The following is a 16,497-nucleotide window of genomic DNA, read 5'->3' on the forward strand; positions in this document are numbered from 1 at the left end:
TTGATTGCTCCACCCACGGTCTAAGTCAGGAAACAACGTTTGGGGACTCCCAAGTCTCTATTTTGTTCCTGCCTTCATTGAGTGTAGCCAAATCACGTTCTGCTCCCAACTTCTTCTCTCCTGACTTATTCCTGTCTTTACAAAAGCCTTTTACTGCCCCTCTTAAAATACCTCTCATATATATATATATATATATATATATATATATATATGAAAATACCTATCTTTAGCCTACCTTCTCTACTTGCCTCGACCAAGGAAACCAGGATCCTTTTCATCATGGATTTGTGATTCATCACTCTCTTGGGCAGAAACTTAGCTGGAGAAGCCCAGAGTAGGCTAGTGGGAACAGCAGGAAGGATCACCTGCACGGCAAGAGCTGTTTTTTTCTACTTCCATTTTTGGTGCAGAGATCGGGAATGCAAACCGCCCTTTTCTTTGGTTCTTCCCCACATCCACTAAGCCTCTGCTTCATCTCTCCACTCTCACCAAACCAACCAGATTGGGATAGCTCCGGTATGTCCCAATCTGCTGACCTTTCATTGCAGGAATGGGGAAAAAATACTCTTGTACCTACCTGAAGCATAGTTTTCCATTCCCAATGAAAGGTTAGCAGAGCCCCACCCTTGAGGCTAGCTGCAGTGGCTCCATTTCTCCTTCTTTTATTTATGGGATGTAGGCTCTCTTTTTTCCTTCTTAACTCCTGTCTTTGGCTCAAGCTTGATGAGTTTGCAAACTGAATCCTGGGAGCCCTACATCCCAAAATGTTGCTGCCTGCCTTCAGCCATGGACAGAGCAATCAACACAATCTGCTGACCTTTCATTAGGAATAAAAAATAGAAAACTACACTTCCTGTAAGTGCAGTTGAACTTTTCACAGAGGTGACATGTTCCTGAAGAACTTTGAAGAGCTGTTCCTTTGCACTTGTTTCCTTATCCTCCAAAACAATATTAAGTATTTAACAGCTATGACAAATCCAATGGAAAAATGCATGGACTTGCCTTGTAGATGTTTTTCTCTTATTCATTCTCCAATATCCCTTTTATTTTCCTATAGCCACTTCAAATAAAACTTACAAAACTGAGGTTTGGTGTATTAGAAGATGAATGTGTTCAAACATTGTGGAGGGTGAAAGTATTTAAAGGAACCTGTATGGAATAACTACTGCATCGTGGATAGAAAATATACAAAAGCTATTTCCCTATCCCTCCCAAAACACTCTCCTTCAATCAAGACAGGATGCTGAGTACATAAGTAATGGCACTGATTAACATTTTATCCAGATTAATGTAACATGGGAAATAACCATTACAATTTTTAGACAAGTGCTTTATATGCCTGCTTGGCGAACTAAAAGCAAGTCTAGAAACTCCTCTTTTAACAGTTGCTGAACAACTGTGAAATGAAAAATGAAAAATATTTGTTAAGATATTCTCTACCCTTTTTTTGGGTAAATAGCAAGTTTCAGAAAATTAATCCACAACATCATCTTGACATATTTTTGTAGATTGTAGTGTGAAAACAGAATTGGAAACTATACAATCAAGATTAGATCTTCCATTGATAAAACTCCAAATTAATGGATTGATCTAATCCACTCACAGGAATATATTATTCTTTCAGCCATCCAGTGACAAGAGATATGGGTGCAGTATTAGAATGGCTAGGAGAGTTTTCATGAGAGCCTGAACTGCATTCATTGTGCAGCTAGATTTGATGGGTACATTTTTGCTTTCAGAAGATAAATTTGAAGCACACTACACTAGTTATATCTAACAAACACCTCAGCTTCTGTAGTCCTTTTTTCCCCTAGTAGTTGAATCCACACATTATCGTGACATGTTAAAATTCCAGAAGAGTGATGTTAACTGTAACAGCAAAAAGAAAAACAAACTATAATACCATAAAGGCTAACTGTCATAATATAGCATGAGCTTTCAGAGGCAAGAGGTATAAAACAGACGAAATAAAATAAGAATGTGATGAGTATATATGCACCATCTTTGAATAACAGGCAAAGATAGCTAGAAAACTACATTTTTATTTTTATCTTACAAAGTGACCGAGGCAGAAGCTGTGAAGAAAGCAAGGTCTTTTAATTAATTTTCTCTCGGAAATTAAAGCAATAAATATAGGAGTGAATGGAGATGCTACTGTAAACATCAGACCCTGGAGATTGTCAAACTTCATCAGCAAATGATGATAACTCTTCAGTGGTGATTGTTAATATTCACTGGTAGTTGTCAACATATACTGGAAGAATGTTAAAAACTATATCTACAGCTTCAGATTTCTGACATTCACAATAATCGACATTGCTAAGTATTAAATCAGACTAGTTGAAACATTCTAAGTAATGAATATTTAGAACACACATGCCCAAGTGGGAATCAGTCTTTGTGTTTTTTTCTATTGAAACCATGATATTGAGACAGTGTAACTGACAGTACATTGGCCTTGGGGATTCTGCATACTCATAGTAAACTAAGGCAACAATAAAACATAAGCAGTAGGCAAGTCATGAAAAGGAATTTCATGTGCAGGGTATTCATAATATGGGTAAATCTGGCAGTGTTCCAGATATGATGTTTAGACAGGAAGAGTGGTATTGGGAATAAGGAATTATTAAGATGTAGCAAAGGAAATAGATGTAGAAAAGGAAATAGATCTTAGAATCAAAGATCTGAAACAAATACTTCTTTATGTACCTTAGAGAAAATTTCAACTTTCTGGTTATGAGAGCAACAGAAAAGTGGGAAACAATGAAATGATCTATGTGTATTGTTCATAGTTATTACCAGTGCTATCAACCGGGCTAGTGATATTAATTAGGATGGAGCTGAAAGGAAGACAAAGTTTCACAACGACTTTAACACCCTTGAAAAGCACATGCCTTTGATTGCTTGAAACGGAACAAAAATACTCACCGGGGATTGGGTGGGATAATAATTAGGCAATGCTTCCTGTCTTGCTATGTTTCATTGCTGTAAAACTGCCACAGCACAGCATGGCAAAACAGAGAACCATCCGCCTTGTCAAATCAACAAGGCTGTTACTTCAGAAGCAGTTCAGTGAGGCAATGCAGGAAGAATCTCCAGGTAACTACTAGTAATCTGGAGACTAAAGGCACTGTCTCAACACTTCCAGGAAACCATTTGTTTTAAGATGAAGTGAGTTTCTCTGGGAAGATAAGGGATGTATGGAGAGTAATGTGGGAATTATGCTATAGTAAGAAGCGACTGAGAGTTGTGCCATAGTGGTGACCTACATTATGTTTAGTGACCAGAACTATTCTTGCTAAAACTGCTTGGTGCCTTTGAAGTGGATTCAGTAATTATGGTATTACCTAAACCAAAAACAAATTCTGAACAAATTAAATGCTTATGTGAATGAACATGCCTGTTACTGTGTTTAAAAATACAAAACTTAGATGTTCTTTGTAAAAGGCAAACTTCACTACTGGTTTATTGTGGATTGTTTGTTATCTCTCGTGAATTATTAAATGATATGTTTTCTTTGTCCCCAGCAATGCATCTATTTGGCCTCAACTGGCAGTTACAGCAGACTGAAAATGACACATTTGAAAATGGAAAAGTGAATTCTGATACTGTGCCAACACACACTGTGTCATTGCCTTCTGGTGAAAATGGTAAGAGAGCATCTTACTTCTGTTTAGCTTGCCTTTTAAATATATCAATATTATTAAGGTTCTCTCTCATTTCACAATTGTTCCGTCCGTCCCATTTATTGAAATTTCAGTGTCAATTTTAAAAGGAAGAAAACAGAGAACTGCCAAGTCGCATGTGATGCAGGGCTTTGCATCTTTAATAGCTGTGAAGAAGTTAAAATTTGGTAACCTTGCATAGGCCAGTCTTCTACCGTGTACACATACTTACTATGGGATCCAGAATGTAAAAACCACTTTACTACATGGAGTATGGTTCCACTTGATGACGCTACACTATGTGATCTCTTTGCTGCCTTCACTGCCACCAAGCCAGTATTAATATGGGCTCTTAACAGATTCAGATTCATCCCACGTCTTTCTCCACCATCACTCTGCCTATCAAAGCACTTCATTGCTCTTCGTCTTTCAGAAACAGTAAGAGAGAATACCTCATAGTGATTGTGTCAACTGCCTGAGTCACCTCCCCATTCCACAGATCAATCCACAGCATTCAGGAATCCTTCTGGATCCAGAAGTCTCCAAGCAGGGAGCATTTTAATTGGGTTCCTACCCTGTAGAGATCATGAGTTCCAGCAAACCTGCCCATAGCAATTGAATTTTTTTTGGAGGGGAGGAACCCTACCCATTAGCAGCCTTGCATTCATTAGCAGCAACTACAACTGATGTTACCTCAAAGAGGTCTCCCCCACTGGCAGTGATCTGCTGTCTATGGCAAGGCCAAGGGATATTTCCCACTCAAAATCACCTTACAGGCCAACACATCTGTTATATAGTTTGGCTGTGGCAGGTGTTATAATCTACTTTCCTTACAGATGGTCTTGTGACTACTCCCAGATCTGCTGTTCCCTCTAGGGCCTAGGCCATTTACTACTGCTGCTGGCTCATCTGGAACTACAGCAGCCACAAGAGATATCTCCCCATCCCATGATATTACATTGTGGGACAACACCCATAAAATGGATGCAATAGTCACTTTGGGACGGGGCTTTGATGTTCATCAGTGGAGGTAGAATTAACTTTACAGTGAAACATGATTGCCTTATTGATTACGGGTGAAAAATGGCTTTGGCCTGGGCATTGGGTATGTATCCTGAATCAGCCAACCTGATTGCTAGCTGATAATTCCCAACAGGAGCAAATCTGGGAGCAAACCCAGTCCCTGAAAAAAACTCTTGAGCATCTGCGGACTGTAAATTATTACATAGGCGACAAAGAAACTAGAATGGCTAAATTGTTGTATGTGTTTGTTGTGTGTGGCCTGTTTGCCTTTCTTTGAAAGTACTTAAGGCTTTCCTTGTGTTATATTGAAGATGTATGATTCCCTCCTATTGAAATCTACCAGATCATGTCCAATGTGTTTATCTTTTTTGAAAGTTGTCTTAGGATTTCATATTGCATCTGCCTCTGCCAGGTAATATATAAAAGTCAAACACTATATTAATTTTGTTGTAGGTGCTTTTAAAACACAAATCACATAAAGGGATTATATTTTATTGACTTTCCCTGATGTTGCCCTTTAAGTTTCTCTAAAACTTCAAAGAGTCCATGCCCTTTTGGCTAACAGATCAATAGTTTTTAAATGGAAAACCTTATTTAAATGGTTGATGAATACTGTATTTACTGCACTATTTTCTTTAAATCTGTTTTCCCATTCACAGTGTACAGGTGACCTCTGTCACTGTGGAGGAAGATAGAAGAAGCCTTTTCTGTTCACTTTTCTGCCCATCACAGTTCCAAATTATAGAAATGATATGACTCAATTTCCCATTTCTGCCATTTTTTAGACATCTTGCCTAAGAAGAATGCTCCTTTATCCCTCCTCTCATTCCTTTTTGCCTCAAATCTGTGCATTGTACTTTGGTATCCATTATCTCTATCCTTATGTGGGCGGCTTCCTACTTAAAGTAAAGAACAAGGGGAGAATCTATTGTGCATTTAATGAATATATATACACTATAGCAGCAGCTGCGGCTGCAACATTCTTCAGCTATGACTAATGAATGCAAACTTCTATATAAAACTTCATTTTCACTATCATTATTGACAATTTCATGGAATATGTGACAAATAGAGTGAGAAAGAGATGTGTTCTTGAAACTGCTAATGTATTGGTATTAAAAAAAGATAAAGAATCAGATCATTATAATTGATGATTTCTAGTACATTCTGTTCAGATAACTAGTTTTTGCTACAAGATAGTTAACATTTTATGACATTCAATACTGGAACACTGCTACAAGTTACAGCGAAAGAAAAAGGAAGTATAATGATGTTACATTTTGGGATTTTTGCCATTTAGATTGTTTTGGACCTTTGAGCAACAGACAGTTGGTGGAGGAAAAGATGCTCTGCCCACATCAATGCCATGTGAGAAAAGGCTCATGGCATTATCCCCCTCTCTTTCCCACCATTTAGAAAGTCCCCCCCCCAATCATTCAATCACCCTCATGGCTCAGTAACTGATTGGGTGGCTTTCATTGTCCTCCAGCAAGACCAAACCCAATTAATGGTTTCTCCTCATCCTGGAAAAAAGTGACAAGTGGGGTGCCACAGGGTTCTGTCCTGGTCCCATTGTTGTTCCACATCTTTATAAATGACTTGGATGAAGTAATTGAGGGGATGCTCATCAAATTTGCGGATGATACGAAACTAGGAGAGGTAGCTAATGCCGCAGAAGACAGAATCAAAATTCGAAATGACCTTAGCATTTGGAGAACTGGGCGCAAACTAACAAGAATTTCAATAGGGACAATGTAAGTTTCTGCACTTAGGCATGAAGAATCAGATGCACAAATATAGGATGGGGGACATCTGACTTACTAGCAGAACATTTGAAAAGGATCTAGGGGTCTTGGTGGACCATAAGCAAAAAAAAAGCTAACACTATTCTAGGCTGCATCAACAGAAGTAAAGTGTCCAGATAAAGGGAAATAATAATCCCACTCTGTTCTGCCTTGGTCAGACCACACCTGGAATACTGTGTCCAGTTCTGGGCACTACCATTTAAGAAGGATGTTGACAAGCTGGAGCGTGTACAGAGGAGGGCAACTGAGATGATCAAAAGTCTAGAAGTCAAGCCTTATGAGAATGGTTGAAGGAGCTAGGTATGTTTAGCCTTGAAAAGAGGAGACTAAGAGGAAATATGATAGGCATCTTTAAATATCTAAAGGGCTGTCACAGAGAAGATGGAACAAGCTTGTTTTCTCCTGCTCTGGAAGGTAGGGCTCAAACCAATGGCTTCAAGTTACAATAAAGGAGATTCTGACTAAACAAATGGGAAAACTTTCTGACAGTAAGAGCTATTTGACAGTGGAAGAGTCTCCCTAGGGAGGTGGTGGACTCTCCTTCCTTGGAGGTCTTTAAGCAAAGGTTGGATGGCCATCTAACATGGATGCTTTAGCTGAGATTCCTGCATTGCAGGTGGTTGGACCCGATGATCCTTGGCCCATGGACCAGTTGTGCAGTCACCCGACACCAGTGATGCCAGCCATTGTCCATCCCAGTCTGGGAAATACTCTCCCTGTTGCTGTTGCCTAATGCTTTGCTCTGTGCTCCAGCTCCAGTACTAGTAATAGCATTCAGGAGCTGGAGTCAGGCATAAGTCAGCAATAGAGCACCTGATGTCAGGTGCTTTTTCAAAGAAAAAAATAGCTCAGTCTTAGTGATCACAGCAACCCTTCCCAGTAGGTCTTGCCCCAATGAGGCAGTTGTGAGGACTGAAGGTCCCCGCCTTCCCACTGCTTTCTTCCCCAGCAACCTAAGGCTCCACCGTCTTTGTTTTCATTGCTCCTCCCTCTTCATTTCTCTGCATGTTCCACCACTCCTCTGCATACAGCTGGTCCATGACAAGTATATGCTGTGGCCCACCCAATAAAAGGCATGCATGTTACTGAGTGGGGAAGGGCACTGGGAGTTTGCCAGATATGACCATGCCATACCCTACAGAAATAGCTGTTACTGATGTCAGTCATACTCATATCTCTTGAGGTAGGAGACAGTTCTGCCACATCTGCGGTGGAAAGTATGGTTACATAATGGGAGGCACATGGCTGTGATGTGATGACTAGAATGTTGTTGGGAATAAGGCTGAAAGGGCTCAGCTGATAGCTGGACATACACATATTGACCATGGTGGGATCTAATATATCCAAGTCAACTGTTGCCCAACTGCTAGTGGGTGAATAATAGAATCATAGAATGCCTGGTCTACGTTATGTAAGAAGCATGAGGAAATGGCTGACTTCTGCCATCATTATTATTTTTTCTAGCAACTGGGAGATAAAATGGCATGTTTAATGGAAACAGGACTGTTGCCAACAAGGGCAAGCTCACTGTCCATAATGCTTAATTCAGCTTTCCTCATGTTCTGATACTGTTGCAGCATGCATTCCCCCAATTTCAGTGCTCTATGTTGGCTGGCAGGAGTAGGAAAAGACACATTATATATTAGAGTTAAGTTGAATCGGAAGCGTTTGGCATGGGACTGCTATTTTCAGCAGAGTTTTGTTCTTTGTAACTTGTAGTTCTTCTCTGAATGTTCTGCATTGTACGACGGGAAAACTATACAGTCTTCATTTTGAAACAAAATGAGAAGTCAATTGAATGGAACGATGTATGCCCAGGCATACATTATATGTGTAAATAAATGGAAAGGGACGAAGGCCACAATCCTAACCCCACTTACCTGGAAGTAAGCCCTAATGAATTCAATAGAACTTACTTCTGAGAAGGCATGTTTATGATTGAGCTTTTAAGATATGGACATATCTGCAGTGTTTACTCTGACACTACTAAATGTTCAGATATAAAGTGCATTGGAAGTGTGCTACAGGGGAAAATATATTTAGGATGGCTTAGGTTGCTTAAACATGCAATCCGATTTAGTCCAGTACTGGCTTAGTTCAGTCTGTAGTGATCGTTGCATCAATCAGTACAGTACAATATAAGCCAACTTGTTTCATATGTTTACAAACAGACTTTCAAGCTGCTACCAAATAAAGATTAGTGCTGATGCAGAAATCAATCCTAGTAATTACTTAATAAGTGCTGCATGTCAAAAATTCTTACACGTAAAAGAATTACACATTGTCTAAACATCCCTCCCTAATTATTTTGTGACTTTCCCTATGTGAGTAATTACACTGTGAAAAACAGACCATCTATTTAACAAGATACAGTGTAATTGAGCTCTCTCTCACTTAGAGGGTGAGCTCTGCTAGCTAATGTTACATTTACTGTGCATGCTTCCATGGGAGTTTGAGAAATTTCAATAAATGTTTGAAAAGTAAATTAGGTTCTCAAATAAATATCCCTGTAAACGTCAGTGGGTTAATTTAAAATATTGATTATAATTAAGAAAACAGTTTGAGAAACGCCAAGCTTATTCTGTTCTAGATGATGATTTTTCTTCATCTACTCTTTTATATTAAAAATAAAGTGCTGATTAGCATAATCTTCATGTAAATAATTTATTTGTCGTTTGATGTACTCAAGGATCATTTGTTGAAGTTGCATACCTTAAGACATTGAAAAATAGCAAAAGACGAGATTAAAAATGCCTTGCCACGCTATTTAAAATACTTTATATATTGTTTGAAATACTTCATTCTGATTAAATGATCTCCTGATGAGATTGTTTATTGATTTTTATACAAGAACCTTTCTTGTTTTTAACTATTTTGAGTTGCAGTTACTCTAACCAAATGTGCTAGGAAATGATGCTAGTTGTTTTTGAAAGAATTGTCTCAGCTATCTCACAGTTGGTGGTATGATTCCAAGGTTATGTTATGCAATTGGATGGTGTGCTATTGATTGGCTATAAATTTAATTTTACTCCTTGATACCCTTTAAAGCTTCCCATGATCACTGAAAGCTTGAAATTATATTAAACTATGCTCTGCAGCAGGCATTGTTAATCTTTTAATGTCTTGGTAAATTACACCAAATTCATTTTGTGTTATTAAATTAAATTAATAATTACTTTTATTGATTTGTTTAAACTTTAGCCTATCTATTAGCTAAATAAACATTGTCATAGTTGTGTCTTGATTTTGTACATCCTTAAGAAAAAAAACATTCATGTTGTTAAGTAAATATTTAAATACAGTAAAGTACAGATTTATGTATGTATGTATGTATGCTGTGTGTGTGTGTGTGTGTGTGTGTGTTTCTTAATAAAATTATGGAGCACTGAAATATGGGCTGAGGAGAATTTGAAAATACAGCCATTTAAACAATTTGTTTTTAACAATCATATAGAAATGTTAATACAAATACCTAGAGTAGTTTTTACTAGCTGTATTTTCCATATGGGTTAGGGGACAAGATTTTGCTTTTCAGGAAGCCTAGCATCAATATTTTGTTTTGCATTTTATGACAACACACTTTAAAGCACAAAATGAAATTATTGCAGGTCCCTTCTACATGAAATTAGCCCAGTGTATAAAAATATCTGGACTGTCAGATCACATGTTCCCTCTTCTCCCACTGTCCCCACTTTATCATCAGCATTAACCCAAAACATGAGCTCCTTTGTTGGTTTTCTTCTGATCATGGGAAGACTAAATGAGTTTGGGACGATCCCTGATTCCAATGCACCCTGCAGGCCAGATTTCCTTCCTCTTCCTGAAATTAACATGCTTAGCACAAAGGTCTGGAGGGGACTTTAAACAGCTCAATTTGTGCAGAAACTTTCTGTTCAGCTATTTTGTCTATAGCACCCTTTGTTGTAGAACTTTTTTGTATAGTAAAGCTGCTGCCTGTCAATTTTGGTTGAAGAACCTATGTTTTCCTACTTTACGGGTTTCTGATGTCCCAACTATTCATTTTCTCTGCATTTTTTTAAAGTCTAATTTTTTTCTCTTTTCTCTGTCCTCGCCCCCCACAAGCAATTTTAAACCTTTTATGAAAAAGCGCATTATACATCCTCCCTGGTGCTTTAGCTACCCACTCCTGTACAGCACCAGTCCGTGTACCCTTTCCAAATAAACCTTAATAATGCACATATATTTTCAATTTTTGCAGCACACTAACTTCATGGTTTAATTGACCTTTCCAGTATGAGCTCAAAATCTCTGCTTGAATAGTCACAGTCAGTTTAAGACCCATATGTGTAGGCAATAGTTTTCTCAGTGTGTATTACTTAACAATTAAAACAATGACTACAGGCACACTTCAGTGGACTTACACTAGCAAGCTTCAGCTGGACTGACAAAACATCTACAAAGAGAAGAGACATGCACTAGAAACAAAAGAGCAACTGATTCATTTATTGTTGTTTTCTCTCGTTTTTATAAGTACCGTTTTGAAAGAATGTGAGACAGTATTGGTATTCAGCAATACCACAAGTGATTTAAAAGAATACCCCTTTGGCACAGGGTGTGGGCCCACCACCACCTGAACTAAGGATCCAACCCAATGCTGCCTGCTGCATGTTACTAATTGACTCCTGCAGCCTTGTGAGTGTTTTCCAGCACTCAGTGCAATGCAAGAAACAGAAAACACCCCCTCCCATCATGCTGAAAAAGCTAGGAAGAATCTCTCCCCCTGCGACGGTCATGCTGAGTCGCATCCACTGCTGCAATCCCACAGGGAATGGGTATTATTTAGTACGGCACTTTGGACTAGTCTATCTTCAGTTCCAGCTGTATCATTTATGACAGTCCCCCCTCAACCTGTTTCCTGTGAAAATCGCAAAAGTGGTTTTTCTTTTTGTCCTGTATCAAATTGAAGAGAGAGAAAAATATGCCTCTTCAATATGCAGATTTCTGATAAAATTCTTGGACATAATCTATCCAGATATTTTGTCTGGCCTCTGAGTCAGCATTTTGATACTTCAGTTGAACCCATATAAATAAGAGACTAATCAGATTGGGTTTTGGGTAAAAACAGGCCACAACTTTATTGAATACAGATGAAGGAGGTTTGGCTTGGGCATGGGGCAGTCTAAATACTTCCGGCCCGCCGGCCAGAAGTAACGTGTGGTCAATCCAGGTGGGGGTTCCTAAAACTTACATCAAATAGAGTGACGCCCACAGGGACTGCCATCTGGGGGAGTGCCTTCGGCCCTGGGCACACGGACATGGCCACGCCCCCCGGATCCCTTTAATGGGATACCCCAGCGTTTGGAGGGGCAGGTGGGGAAGAACGGCGACCACCATAGCCACAGCAAAGTCATTGCCTATCAGCATAAACCTGGGTGGGTGGGATGGGGGGAAACCTAGCGCAGGAACAACAGGCCTAGCGCAGGAACAACAGGGGACGAATCTGAGGGAAGCCCACCATTGGCTCCGCCTCCTGGCACAGCCCACATCCCAGCCTGCATCCCCATTTGCCAATGAAGTGTGCAGGCTAAGATCCAGCTCCTGATAAGCGGCGGGGGCATATGCCCCCTCCGCCTGTCAGGAAGGGCCCTGCCATTTGAATTGCACCAGAGTGGCCCCAGTGAAGCCTCTTCCATCCAGCAATGCTGCCACACCAAGAGAGGTGAGCAGACTTAGACACTCATACCTAATATAAACTTGGGAAGTACAGTATTCAAAACACACGGCAGCTAGCATCTTTTGCTTTATTTGATCTCGTCCTATGCCATCTTTTAATGCCATTATGTTAAAAAAAATGATGAAATGTTCTCACAACATATTTTAAAAGATACTTTCATTATCCCAATACCTCTGACATATGTATGCTCCATTAATAGTTTTCACAGGTGGTGCTATGTGCACTTTTAAGTCACCACTTGTTGGTGTTATTAAAGCACTACAGAAAGCAGAAGAGGGGATTTTGAAAATCAAATGTAGGTTTTGCTCAAACGTTGCTTTTCACCCAATTTAGAGATGCAGAAAATTCAAAGCTTGTTTTATCTACCTTTCTGAAAGCACCCTGCACCATTTATCAATAGCACTGTGCTAAGCAATTTAAAGGTAGAAAAAAAGAGTAGAGGTATTAGTAATAGCTGACAGGATAGGTGCAGCTGCAGAATGGGGAAAGCTTTACATATGTTGCATGGCAGCTAATTTTAAAGTGGAGTTTCATTGATGAGAGACTATATTTTTGTACAGAAACCAAATTTATTGAAATGTTTTAAGGAATATGCACTATCTAGAGAATGATATATATAACACAATTAACACTGATGCTTCACTTGAGTAGGTTATAGATTGTAATGTTCTGTGGTTAGAATAGAAGGATGAGGCATAATAATCATATTTTCATATGCTCAAAGTATGTTGTTTCAAGAGATATCTCGTCATATATTGAAAGCAGGAAGTCCCATTTTTCCCCAAAATTTGGCTGACTTTGTGTCTTTGCATGTTTACGTTATGTAACTAATTTAAATAGACAGAGTTTGAATTATTTTTCGCAGAAATGAATACGCTTTGAAAGAATACTTCACAGAGCATTCCTAGTGTGTAAATGAATGCCGTACTACCTAATGTAGCGTAAAATTGTACTTATCAATCCCAATGATTGTTTTGCTACCTGTTTACATGAGAATTTATCTGCAAAGCTGTATACTCCATTTCATCTTAATTTTCACTTGCAAGCATACTGTTGTGTTTAGACAGAATGATAAGCACCAGAGTTAATCCTACTTAACAAGATACATATTTTGCAGTATAATTAGGTTAAGAGTGATCAGAATGAGAGTATGTCCTACAACACTTGCCTTAACAATATACCTTGGGGAAGTTGTGGGATTTTGACTTTGAAGGTATTTATGTAAGCTGCCCTTGTGTTGTTAGCTCTTCAGTGAATTCCCTAGGATCGTTAACATTCTCTGAATGATTCTCAAGTAATATTTCAGTTGAAACTAGTCTCAATATTTGACAGCTTATTTAAAGGATAACTGTAAGCAAATATTTGATGTCTTAATATATTTTTTTAATCTCTCAGGAAAATTAGGAGGATTTGCACAAGAAAACAATACTATAGATTCTGGAGAACTTGATATAGGCCGAAGAGCAACACAAGAGGTTCCTCCTGGGATCTTCTGGAGGTCACAGGTCTTCATTGATCAGCCACAGTTTCTAAAATTCAATATCTCCCTTCAGAAAGATGCATTGATTGGAGTATATGGCCGAAAAGGCTTACCACCCTCGCATACTCAAGTAAGAGCTGTTTTCAAATACTAAATCTTGCTTTCATTAAAAACAATAACTGCATATTTGAAAATACTTTATTACTTTGGATTTCAGTAATTCCTTCTGAATAGTTTCACTGCCTGTATTCCATATTGTGTGCTAAGCTGATAATGAGGACACTAGCTATTATTCTATAAGTAGCCTTTTAAAATGCAATTTGGACATTTTATCTCAACCACACATGGAAGTCTTTTCAAATCACTTTTATTGGGTGTCATAAGTACAGTAAAAAGAAATTTAATGCTTGGTTTCCCCCCCAAATGGGTCACTTTGTAGACCCAGTAATCTGTAATTTAGCTGGGGCTGCACATAAAGAAATCACTTGTGCCACTGTATCCTTGCTAATAAATTAATGGTTACATGCTGAAGCAAGGTTCCCATTGACCCAATTGTGATAGGTTCCCTGACAGAAGTGCCTGGGCTCCAAGCTCAGCAACTATGGAGGTGTCACTAAAGGGGTGGGGGGCAAGGATAAGGTAAGCAGTTCATTGAGCCACCAACTACTGATCATGAAACTACTCCTGGAAAGTACTTTGTATGTGGGTTGATGACAGAGCCATGGTTTGAAGTGAGACTGCTGTAAGAGACAAATGAAGAATACATGGGAGAAGGAAAATAGGACTTGAAAACTGTTTGGAGAGAGGGAGCGAAACAAGTGTTAGCACTAAAGGAGCACTAAAAGATATAGGCATGATAGTAAGAGTGTGGGCACTCAATACTTATGGGCCTCAGCCTGTCTTATAGGGTGATAAATGGGTTTTTATAACTGGCATAGGGCCAGAATGACAGATTAGTTGCTTGAAGTGCCAGGGTTCATGAAAGAATCCAGATACAGGCACACATGTCTAACTTGTTTCTGACCCAGACCCAGCAGATGATCCTCATATGCTTTGCTAACAGCATGAAATCAGTATGAAATCAAGGCCCTCCAGATTTTCCTGAGCCCTTTCTTTCCTCTATAGCCTTTCCCTTGAAGTAATGAGACAGGGTCTTTGTTAGCTCCCATGGTTCTTAGTCTAGCAGGATGCAACTGAGAGCATGTGGAGCAGTGTCCAAAGATGTTGTGGAACATGGGATATATGACACACTCCCAGCAGAGTCTAGGGACAGTGGTACATAAGAGGATTGTTACACACTACTCTTGACAGGACTGGACATTGCTGTACATGGTGACAGTATATGTACAGGACCTGAAGGACATTGCTTCCTATGGAGCTGACTACCCCAAAATTTTCTAAGCGTGAGGAAGTAAAATGCAGAATTGATATTTCAAGTTTGCTTCAGCTCAGGAAGGATCTGAGCCTAATCCAAAGGGAAGATAGAGTGATGAAATCTAGGGTTCAATCTTCTCTCTTCTTTGGGCCCTCCACTATTAAAATACGTTAAATGGCCTTTTGGTCACACAAACACACCGACTTTTTTTGCCAGGACCTTTAAATCCCTTCTCTCTGGATAGGCTATGGGTGGATATTTGAAAGCAGAGAGTAGTGAAAGTCTTCCTCAGAGAAAGGTATGTTGAATTGTTCTGTTAAAGATCCAAACCATAATCCACAATTAGGAACTGATACCACAGAGAGTACTGCAGATCCACATTAGAGAATGTACTCCACATTGGATTATCTATCAGCCTCTAATATCACATAGTACTCCTGACTATTGGCTGCATCAGTGGCTAAATGTTTCAGCTTGCCAAAAGAGAATCCATTGTGCACCATAATACTTTCACACTCTTTTGTCCAGATTTTGTCTTGGTTTACAGCCATGAAAATCCATCTGCGAGGAAAAACCAGTGAGGCATTTGGATGTCTTACACCATTATCACTTTTTACTAAATGCATGTCGTTAATCTATTTTATAAATTTTCCTAGCTGAATCAGCTTTTCTTTTCTTTTTCTTTTTTTTTTAAAAAAAAGATTCATAATTATTTATTAGTTTGTATTCCAAGCATCCTTTCGTGGCAATTACTGCATCTTTTCAGACCGTATCATTAGAAATGATACTTTGCCACATTTTCCCAGTTTTGCAACTTTATTCCCAGATGTGGTAGAGCCTATTGTGCTCTCTGCTTGTGTTAGAACAGTCTGGGTTGCACAGCTCTGTTTTCTCAGGTATCATAAATAAATCAACCAGAAGTAATTGATAGTGGCTGTCCGTTCAAAAACAATCAATGGTAGTCTGCAAGTCTTTTGTGACACATTCCTAAAATGTCAGTTTCATTGCAACCAGCCAATCAATAAGTTTATTTAAAGAGACTTTAAGAAATAACAAATGACTTTGTTAGCTTAAACTAAAAATGAATAAGTGTGAGAGATCCATATATGTATACCCAACAAATATAAGGAGCTTAACCTAGGAGGTGAAAATCTTGGGGGGAAATATTTTAGATTCCTACAGATTTATTTATTTATTTTAATCTAGGGCTAGTTGCTTTCTTTTCACACTGTAACTTCCCCATGTAAAAGTTGGTTAACAACAATAATTAGGATTCAGGGCATGGATCCTTGAATGAAATACTATGATTAAGGAGAAGGATTTTTAACCCAACTGTCGGTATGGAAGAAAAGGAGCAGTTTGCACTTTATCACATGCTTAACATTTGGTAATTTTACACAAGTTGCTTCTGTGTTAAGGTTGTGTTTCTGTGGCCCTCACTTGAAATGCTGGCT

The 16,497-nt window shown here is 38.9% G+C and overlaps 1 protein-coding gene across 30 annotated transcripts in view; it reads left to right on the top strand.

Moving 5' to 3' along the window:
• The window catches only part of TENM3 (teneurin transmembrane protein 3), a 1,288,912-nt gene that overhangs the window by 1,182,341 nt on the left and 90,074 nt on the right, over positions 1 to 16,497 (top strand). For all 30 annotated transcript variants that reach the window (XM_079991304.1, XM_079991293.1, XM_079991322.1 and 27 more), the window contains 2 exons: positions 3,528 to 3,650; positions 13,584 to 13,798. In XM_079991304.1, the coding sequence (XP_079847430.1) occupies positions 3,528 to 3,650; positions 13,584 to 13,798 (338 nt within the window). The remainder of the gene's footprint in view (positions 1 to 3,527; positions 3,651 to 13,583; positions 13,799 to 16,497) is intronic.

Source organism: Podarcis cretensis, assembly GCF_951804945.1.
Source record: "Podarcis cretensis genome assembly, chromosome: 9".
Lineage (NCBI taxonomy): Eukaryota > Metazoa > Chordata > Lepidosauria > Squamata > Lacertidae > Podarcis > Podarcis cretensis.